This window comes from Vicia villosa, linkage group LG1 (genome assembly GCF_029867415.1).
Source record: "Vicia villosa cultivar HV-30 ecotype Madison, WI linkage group LG1, Vvil1.0, whole genome shotgun sequence".
Classification (NCBI taxonomy): Eukaryota; Viridiplantae; Streptophyta; class Magnoliopsida; order Fabales; family Fabaceae; genus Vicia; species Vicia villosa.
In genome coordinates, this window is record NC_081180.1 from 131801691 (window position 1) to 131811766 (window position 10076).

The 10076-nt window shown below is 39.7% G+C and overlaps 2 protein-coding genes across 2 annotated transcripts; one reads left to right on the plus strand and one right to left on the minus strand.

The window, feature by feature from the left end:
• Positions 1 to 4148: 4148 nt before the first annotated feature.
• On the minus strand, positions 4149 to 4742 carry LOC131654433 (uncharacterized). Its single transcript, XM_058924641.1, has one exon. The coding sequence runs from the start codon at positions 4740 to 4742 to the stop codon at positions 4149 to 4151; it is 594 nt and encodes a 197-aa protein (XP_058780624.1).
• Positions 4743 to 6475: 1733 nt separating this feature from the next.
• On the plus strand, positions 6476 to 9438 carry LOC131617062 (F-box protein PP2-B10-like). The gene is made up of 3 exons (XM_058888446.1): positions 6476 to 6862; positions 6944 to 7062; positions 8813 to 9438. Exons 1-3 carry the CDS (start codon positions 6593 to 6595, stop codon positions 9258 to 9260), a joined length of 837 nt encoding a protein of 278 aa, XP_058744429.1. The 5' UTR covers positions 6476 to 6592; the 3' UTR covers positions 9261 to 9438.
• The last annotated feature ends 638 nt before the right edge of the window (positions 9439 to 10076 follow it).

A 10076-nucleotide genomic window follows, 5' to 3' on the forward strand; every position in this document is an offset into this window, starting at 1 on the left:
GTTTATTTTTAATTTTAGGAGGCTTCAGCATGCTCGGTTATGTCTTGCGTTTGCCCGGAGCAGGCCAGGGAAGGCTGTCGCGCGTTTGGGCCAGGATGTATTGGGCCAAAGAGTGGATTAGGCCAATTGGAATAATTGGGCCAGTCCGAAACAGGATCCCCCCAAGTCGTTGCTTCCGGTCGCGGAAGTAAGGACTTAAGGAAGTCGGGCAGAGGAGCTCTGCCGGGGCGAAAGGGCCTGGTGTCCAATTTGGAGTGGGGTGGCATGGATGGATCAGGCGATTCGACGGGGAGAGGAACAGTTGGACCGGATCTTGGATAAGTGGCGTGTGGGTGTCAGTTATGGAGCTTCGTGTCGCGTTTAATGTGCAATGATGGCTAGGCTAGTCATAGGCCCCTTAGGGTTAATGATGGGTCATCACTGACAGAGGGGGGGGTGCGGGGCACGTGAGGCCCCTTTTTGAGCGCCTATATATACTTTTCAAACTGATCCATTTGAACTTTTCATCCATTCCACTCATCTTCCACGTGAGTGCTCCGGTCATCTTCTCCACCTTAGCTCCGCCGTGACGTTTCCATTCCCAGCTTCAAAGCCCCTGCTACACTCAAAATCGTAAGTCTTGTCCTTTGATTCCTCGTATTCTCTGTATTTTGAATCTTTTCACAGTAGATGACATGTGGTTAGGATACGATTTAGGGTGATTTTAGTATAGGCTGTGGAGTGTATGTTGGTGGTTGACAGTGGTGAAGATTGATTTCTCCACCGTTGACGGTTGTAGACTAATTCCGTTTAGGGATTTTGTGCTCTGCACCCTTTTGTTTAATTGTTTTTCTGTTACGAATCTGCAATGGACTCTGGGGTTTGTCCTCGGGGTGGCGCGCACGTTTGCCCCTAGGAGACCGAGCAAATACCTTGTTGGCGACCGGTTCTCCGAGGAGGGGCATGGTTGGGGGCTCTAGACCCTCGGATCATTCATACGCCCTTTCACTTGAATAGCGGTGGAAGGGTGGATTTGATTGTGCTGTCGAATTCACTTTTCTCCTATGCTTTTCAGGTGATTATGGCAGAACAAGGGTTACCCTCTACTTAGGGCTTGTCGTAGATGACTCCGCTGATTCGATAGAAGGTGTCCCCGGACTCGTGGGTGCTCGATGAGGTGCTCGAGTCAGAGAGCCATTTTGTCGATGACATCTCGGATATTTACTTGGATATTGGGGGATATGTGGACTCGGAAGGAGATGTGAATAAGAACAGTTGGACCGTTGATGTCTACACCCCCGATCACATACCCATGTACAAGATAGTCTTTTGGGAGATGGGGTTCCCGGTGCCCTTTTCTGACTTCCAAGTCTCGGTGTTCAATCATTTGGAATTGGCGCCCAGTAAACTCCATCCGAACTCAATCGCCTTCGTCCGGGCATTCGAGTTGACTTGCAAGTTTTTGAAGATTGCGGCCACCATCCCTCTGTTCTTCTACTGCTTCTCCGTGCAGCACAAGATCGTTAATGGTCGGTTCGGCTGGGTTTCATTGATGCAGTCGAATATATTTTTCAAATCGTTCTCTGACTCCTTGAAGCATTTCAAGACACGCTTCTTCCTCATTCGTCCCCAGTCGAGGGAAGCTCGGGACACCATTTTCTATAGGGTGCCGACGTTGGACTTTAATGGCCGCCCGGTTTGCAACGATATGGGGGAGCCGGTGACCACGAGGAAGCCGAGGTTTAGGTTTTTCTAGTCGAAGGACCATTTTGATTACGGTACCGAGTAGTTCATCACCAGGGTTGGTGGTCTGGATGGGGACGGGCGAGATGACTTCGCTGTCCTCCAGGAGTTTGTACGGGGTATTCCTTAAGCCGTGAATCTGGACTGGTCGGGGAAATATGTGGTTGACAAGAAGGGGGAGCCTGTGTTGGAACCCCGCTATATTAGTATTAAGGAATTGTTGGTGAGCGGCACGGACAAGGGTGCCTTTGCTTACCTCGGTATCCATTTGTTTTTCATCTTGCTTTGTTTTTATTCACAAGTTTCTGCCCGTCTTAGTGAACTAACATTTATTTGTTTGTTTGTCAAGATCGATGGATCGTGCACGCCATGACAGGATCCTCAAGCATGCGGGCAAGTTGAAGGTGGTGTTCAAGAAAAGTGATGGCACTCAATTGGCTGCTCTGCAGGCTGCCCCAGCGATGGGCTCGGGTACTTCATCCTCATCTCCGGTTGCTGCTGGCTCTCCTCACGATGCTGCTGATCAGGGGGATTATCTGAGACTGGCTATCGTCCACCCCTCACCTCTTCGCCAATAACCTGATCCAGATGCTCTGGTTCGGCACAAGCGACAAAGGGTTGAAGTTATGGACTTGACTCAAGAGGAAACTGGTGATTTCTTTACCTTGCCCTCGTGTTTCATGCAGCCCAGGATCTTCAAAGGTGGCCCTTCTCTGGCCATCCCCCGGGCTGAGTCTCTTCATGTTGAAGGTATGGATCCCTCCGTCCCTCAAAAGTTCCTGGTCCAGGATGCTTCCGCTGTGGTGAGGGTCCTTGAGCTGGCCATTCTTTATGCCTGTTCGGCACCCTATTCTGTGGAGGCAGTGCATAGGATAGAAGAAGAGTGCAAGAGTAGGGTAGCTGCTCTGAAGAAGGTGCAGGAGGAGCTGAAAGCCAGGGACAAGGACTTGCTGGATCTGAAGGTTAGTCTGGCTGCTAAGGAGGATGCCCTGCTCGATGCGAAGGAGCATCTCACATTGCTTTCCCAGACTCTTTATGGTGTGATGTTGTCTTCCTCGGTTAAGGAATCCACTCTATGTCGGTCTTTGGCACCTGCCGAGGATGAGACGGACGAGGAAAATGCTCTCCTGTCCCGGGAGGACCTCATAGACTATATACGGGTTCTGAGTGACGACTGCGTGGCTACCGCCCATGACACCTATAAATCTACTATAGCCTAGCTTAAGTTAAAGAATTCGGGGGTAAAGTTGGTGACCGAGGGTACTGGCCCTTTGCATCGAGTGGAGGATGGCCATATTGTCTCCCCAGGGTTCACGGTCGGTGGGGAGGAGTCCGCAACTCAGGGGACCGAGGAGACCCATATGGAAGAAGGTGTTTGATTTTTATGTTTTTCTGCTCAGAGTTTGGCCTGCGTGCCGTTTTGAAATACTTGTATGTTCCCGGGGGTATGCCTCCCTTTTCATTATGTAAGGATATATATCGGCTTGGCCTGCATGGTTGTTAGCCGGGCACATTTTGCGGGTTTATTGCCCATCTTTTAATTCATGCCCATTTTATTCTGTATTTATTGCTTCCATTTGCCTCGTTTTATGAAGCTTGTTTGCGTGCATTTGACTTATGGGGCGGCGTGCACGCTGTTCCCCATGTCTTTAAGTGCATTTAATGCTTTCTATATTACCTATGCTCTTCTTTCTCTATAAAAGAGGTTATTAGGGGGTTCTTCCTCCTTAAGTTCCTTTCTTATTTTCGCAGAGAAATGGGTGGCGTTGAAGGGGAAGAAATTTTCCAAGGTTTCTCACTCTCGCGGTTCCAAGTAGGAGGAGAAGAAGAAGGCTTCTGCTGAGTCTGCCTCCCGTTCTCAGGGGGTTCATGAGGCAGGTGCTCGGACTCAGTCTTCGGGAGCGCTGGGCATGTCTAGGGAGAGTGAGTATGACTCAGAGTGGGATGAAGACTGGTTCCAATTTATTCACTCTGAAGAATTTAAGCGCCGAGGCGAAGAATTTAAGCGCCGAGGCGAATGATGTATTTTCGTTTGTTTTGTTCGGATTTTGTACTCTATCCAATAAGTAAATGAAGTATTTTTATCGTAGTCTCGTTAGTTTATCTGTTTGTAAGAGATTTGCTCGGTTTCAATGTGTAGTCGCCAAGTGTGTGGAACTCTGGTCGACAGCTGGGACACGTGCCTGGCAGAGGTGAGTCTCAAACCTCGTTGTGTTGGGGTCTGAGTCTCATGGCGTGAATGGTCCCTTCGCGAGCAGGGCGTTCTACCATCATGGTACCACTACTACGGGGTGCTCGACATTCGTGCCCCCTCCGAAGGATAAGGAGTCCACTTGATTACGGGAGCGGGCTTCTGTCGTTTTGTTTCATCATGAGGTGTTAGGCGTGTACCCGGGCCGCACTTGTTTTTCGAGCGCTTCTGGCTCCTAGCTGTAATACTGCTTGAGTTTTTGAGCGTTCCAAGGTCGAGCAAGTTCTTCTCCTTGTAGATTTTCTAAGTAGTACGCTCTATTTTTGGTCTTTGACCGGACGCGATAGGGGCCTTCCCAGTTTGCGGCCAGCTTGCCTTCGCGAGAATCCTTGTGGTTTCTCTTAAGCACTAAACTGTCCACTTCAAATTCTCGTTTGATGACTTTCGTGTCATATCTCAGAGCGATATTATGTTTGAGCGATGCTTTGCGTAAAGCTGTGCCCAACCAGACCTCTTCGATCAGGTCAAGTTCCTCTCTGACAGCTTCCCAGTTCATTTCCTCGTTGAGGGGCTCCTCGGTTCGCCTGGTGGGCACATATACCTTGATGGGAATTACGGCCTCTGTCCCGTACGTGAACCAAAATGGGGTCTCCCCGGTGGTGGAATGGGGCGTAGCGTTGTTACGGGCATCTTCTGAGGAGGGAGACGCCGTGAGACCGTCATGAGGATGAGAAGCAGTGTTGCTGGGGGAAGGAACGACGAGAGTGATGTTGTTTTTGTTGGTCATTGTCGCGTCCAAAGAAGGGAAGTCTTCGTTATTGCCGACCATGAATGATTGTTGGATGAGAGCTTTGGTTTCTAAGTTCTTCCAGATGCAATAAAGGATCAAGAAGTGCAAGAAAATGAATCGGGGAAGCAAATATTTCCCACAGACGGTGCCACTGATCTTTACGAGCAGAACAGGTGGCCAGCAACGGTCAGGCTTGAACTTCGGGACGATTGGGAGAAAAAATGGGTTGTTCCTGCAAGGCACTCCGATGCCAAAGTAAGTGTTTGAACAACGAGGTACAACAGAAAAGTAAGAGATTTTTGGGTAGAATTGTGATTACCTTGCCCTCTAGGGTTAGAGAGCTATTTATATGGCAACTCTATGAAAATGGACTCCATCTTTTGAGGACCCACGCGTGGTTTACGGCCAGGAAACACGGATAACTAGTCGTTGTCGAGCACGAGGCTTCATCGTGCTCGGTTATGTCTTGCGTTTTCTCGGAGCAGGCCGGGGAAGGATGTCGCGCGTTTGGGCCAGGATGCATTGGGGCAAAGAGTGGATTGGATCAATTGGGATAATTGGGCCAGTCCGGAACAGGTTATATTTTATTTTTTAGGTATTCTCCTCCTAACTTTGTTTTTGTTTTTTAATTCTTAATTATGTTTTTTTAGATGTATTCTTTATTTTTTTAGGTATTCTCCTCCTAAAAATAGGAGATGAAATATTAGAGAAGATGAAAAATAAAGAGCAAAAGAGATGTGATTAGATAAGAAGAGGAACATTAAAAATATAATTGGAAGAGAGTACAGTAGAATAAAAATAATAAGATGAAAAAGAAAGAACTTAAGAGATGAAAGACTAGAAAAAAATATGTGATATGTATTTGGAAAAGAAGATGAGAAGAAGGTGCAATACCGCTATGAGAGAATAGAGAAGACTTAAACTGAAATCTCAAGTGTGACAAAGAGAAAATCATTCGTAATCGTAAGGCTAAGGTATAATAGGTTTGAGTTTGGATTGAATATAAGATAATTGAAGTTTGGGGGGTTGTAACATAATGCGGTTTGATTTAGCTTGGTTTGGTTTGTAAAATACAAACCGCAAACCGAACCGAACCGTGCGGTTTGTTAAAACAATGCTCAAACACATCCAAACCTAATGTGGTTTTTTACGATTTCGGTTTGGTTTGGTTCAATTTTGCGGTTTTATATCGGGCCGGTTTGGTTTTGAACACCCCTATTACAAACTTCAAAACAATTAGTTTATATTATTAATTCAAAATGAATTAATGTATAAAAGTCCTAATAAAAATATTTAGATTTTTTCTTTAAAAAATAATTATTGTAAATAATAACTTTATATTAATTTTTTATTAACATTATTTATTTACTTTTCGTGCATCGTACAATTATTATGATTATACTTATTAAATTTGACAACTATGTTTAATGAAATTCAGATGATTTTTTAGTATATAATACTTCTTCGGTTTATTTTTAAGTGTCATTTTTTTTATAAAAAAAATAAATGTAATTACTTTTTTAATGATGATTATATTCTTGTCTAGAATATTTTAACTTTTTATTAGTGAATTTGATTTTTTTTTTCTTAATAGTTAAGAATAATTGAAAAACAAATTACATTCAATGCTACTTTTTGAACTTTGAATTCATATTAAAAAGAAATCATCTTTTTAAAAAGTAAACATTTTAAAAAGAAGGATTAAATTTGACAACAATACCGAATGAAATCCACGTGTGTTTAGTTTTGTTTGTCTCCCTGACTAAACGGGTGCCACCCATTGTTTTGTTAGAAATGCAAATATTTTCTCACTATAAAAACAAAACATAAGACCAGTTATGGTTGAATTATAACTATATCCACCTCCATTCTTCTTCTCAGTTTGAATAATGACGCAGTTTCAAGAATTGCCAGAAGAATGTCTATCCACTATACTCTCTCGTACTACTCCCGTTGACGCCGGCAGACTCTCCCTCGTTTCCAATACTTTTCATTCTGCTGCCGATTCCGACGTTGTCTGGAATCAATTTCTCCCTTCCAATTCTCATTTCATGGATTCTATCATCTCAAATTCTCCTTCACTTTCCAACATTGATTCCAAAAAGGCTCTCTACTTAGCACTATCGGATCGTCCTATCATCATCGACAATGGTCTAAAGGTATTGTTCTCCCCAATTTCTTGTATGTTAGGGTTTATGATATTGAGTGTGTAGTAAAAGTAAACTGAATTGATAACGCAGAGCTTTCAATTGGATAGAAAGAGTGGGAAAATATTTTACATGCTCGCGGCCAGATCTTTATCCATCTCTTGGGGTGATGATGAGCGTTATTGGAATTGGATTACTATGCCTAACTCCAGGTTAGCTTAACTCTTAAGTTTTGTATTTCTTTTCATTTTTCTTGTGTTAATACCAAATGTATTTCTTTTGTTACCTTGTGCGGTTCATTAGACTGGTTTTATTGTGGTTTTATTATTGGAATTACATATATAATGTATTAGGTATGCTATATATATATATATATATATATATATATATATATATATATATATATATATATATATATATATATATATATATATATATGTATATATGTATATGTATATATGTATATGTATATATGTATATGTATATATGTATATGTATATATGTATATATATATATGTATATATATATATATATATATATATATATATATATATATATATATATATATATATATATATATATATATATATATATATATATATATATATATATATATATATATATATATATATATATATATATATATATATATATATATATATATATATATATATATATATATATATATATATATATATATATATATATATATATATATATATATATATATATATTACAATTTGCTCTATAAAATTTGAGCATGTCACCTAAGTTATGAGCTTGAATTCTATTTCCTCTGTAAGTGGCCAGCTACTGTTAATTGATCCTATTTCTCTCATTATTGAAACTGATGAAAAACAATGAGGTTGAATTTGCTCTTACCTCTTGTACCAAAAATCAAGAGGCTTTGCCGCCATATTTTTAACATTTGTCGGTGAAACCTCCAAATCATAGATAGTGCATGAGTAGTGTTTGTCCAGTTGGTGCTCAATGTGGTGTTCTACTTCTAGACCATGAGTTGGTGCTCAATGTGGTGTTCTACTTCTAGACCATGCCATTAGATAAAGAAAAATGCTATTTGTACACCTACACCGTATGTACGGACGACACTGTTCATGTACGGACGATAATATTCACCGTCCGTACATGAACAATGTAATATAATACATTAATATTTTTTTTATTTTTTTTAAATATTATTTTTTTAAAAAATATTTTTTTATGTTTTTTAAAAAAATATTTGACAATACGTGTGGATTTACCTACGGATTTGACAATACCTGCGGATTTACTTGCGAATTTACCTACGAATTTAGGTAAATCCGCAGGTAATGTCAAATGCAGGTAAATCCGGAAGTAAATCTGCAGGTATTGTCAAATATTTTTTTTAAAAACATATAAAAAATATTTTTTAAAAAAATAAAAAAACGTAAAAAAAGAAAAATTAATATAATATTACACTGTTCATGTACAAACGGTGAATAGTATCGTCCATACATACGGTGTAAATACTTGGGAGTGTAAGAATAGCATTGTTGTTTGATAAATGTTTCAAAATCCATAGCTTCTCTCAAAATGAGTAAATATATGAGAATGTTTTTCATTTCAAAGGATATAAAATATTATGAAAACATTTTCCATATTCAGCTTTTCTCACTTTCTCTTCGTTTTATATTCCAAATGAATAATTATTTTTAGACCTATTTAATCAGAAACGATCTGAACCTCAATATTAGTGATGGTGATCTACTTTTAGATAATTCTCTTGATAGATAACAAACGATATCAAAAGTCTGTCATAGTCAGGTATGCTTTGTTTACATCTACCAAATTTTAATCGAAGAATCTGCATTGTTAGTGTATCTACATCTCTGTATAACTGTGACTGTGATGGTATGAATCACTTTCATCTTTTTTCTCAGCTCTATTCTTATCTTTACTATCTGCTCAAATTTTGGACAGGTTCCCTGAAGTTGCTAAGCTTTGTTATGTGTGGTGGTTTGAAATTCGTGGAATAATCAACACTCTTGCCTTGTCCCCAAATACTCAGTATGCAGCTTATCTTGTGTTCAAGATGATTGATGCCTATGGATTTGAGAACAAAACTGTAGACTTAACCGTTGGCGTCAAAGGTGGCCATAACAACACTAAAATAGTCTGTTTTGATCCACACATAGAACCTGTCATAGGTAGGTGGTATAGTGGGAGGAGGCCCAGGCCACACAACATAGTAGGATTGCAACGTCCTAGTGTGAGAAGCGATGGATGGTGGGAGATTAAGATGGGAGAATTCTTCAATTCAAATCTCGAAGATGAAATCGAGATGAGTGTTATGGAAATAAAGAGTAATGGGTGCAAGGGGAATTTCTTTCTTGAAGGAATAGAAGTTAGGCCTAAAGAAGACAATTAAGCAACATCACTGAACTATGCAGTATTTTGTGTCTTGTTTCATATTATCTCTTGATTTGCAGTCTCTTAATAACGATTAAAAGTTGAACCAATTCCTTGATAGACTAGAATTTAAGTCATCACAATTGTCAATGAAAGTTAACAATAAACTACTCCTTCTGTTTCGTAAAAAAATTATCTCATTTGCTTTCTTTTTTTCTTTCTATTATAACCAAAATAATTTTTCAGTTTTTCTTATGGTGGAATTTGAAAGAACCGAGGTTAATAAAATTCTATTAGTGTGTGCTATCTATTTTTTATCCACTCTATTTTTATTTATGAATTTATTTACCGTTTCTTCTGCTCTAAAAGGAAACCTAAAGAATACTAAAATATGTAGGGATGGAAGTTGTAACCACACCCAATAGGTATCCGTAAAAAATACCTACTATGTGTAGGATAAAAACTAGTAAAATGAGTATAGACGCGAGCGCAAGTGATTACCCATTAAAATAGATAGTTAAGAGGGCGAATGTGAGTACCTTAGTATTCATCTTACCCCATATCCATATAATGTATATTTATACATTTTAATTTATATCATCATATAAAATTGTATGTCTATTTCTTTTAAAAAAATACATCACAATTAAATAAGTACATGTCAAATTACGAATATGATGATGTATGCTATAAAATTCTACAACATCCACGTATAAAAATATAAGGGTTAAATAAGTTTTTGGTCCCTATAAATATTTTAGTTTTCATTTTTAGTCCCTCCCTGCCTTTAGGCAACGGTTTTTACAAAAAACCGTTGCCAAAACCAGCTAAACCC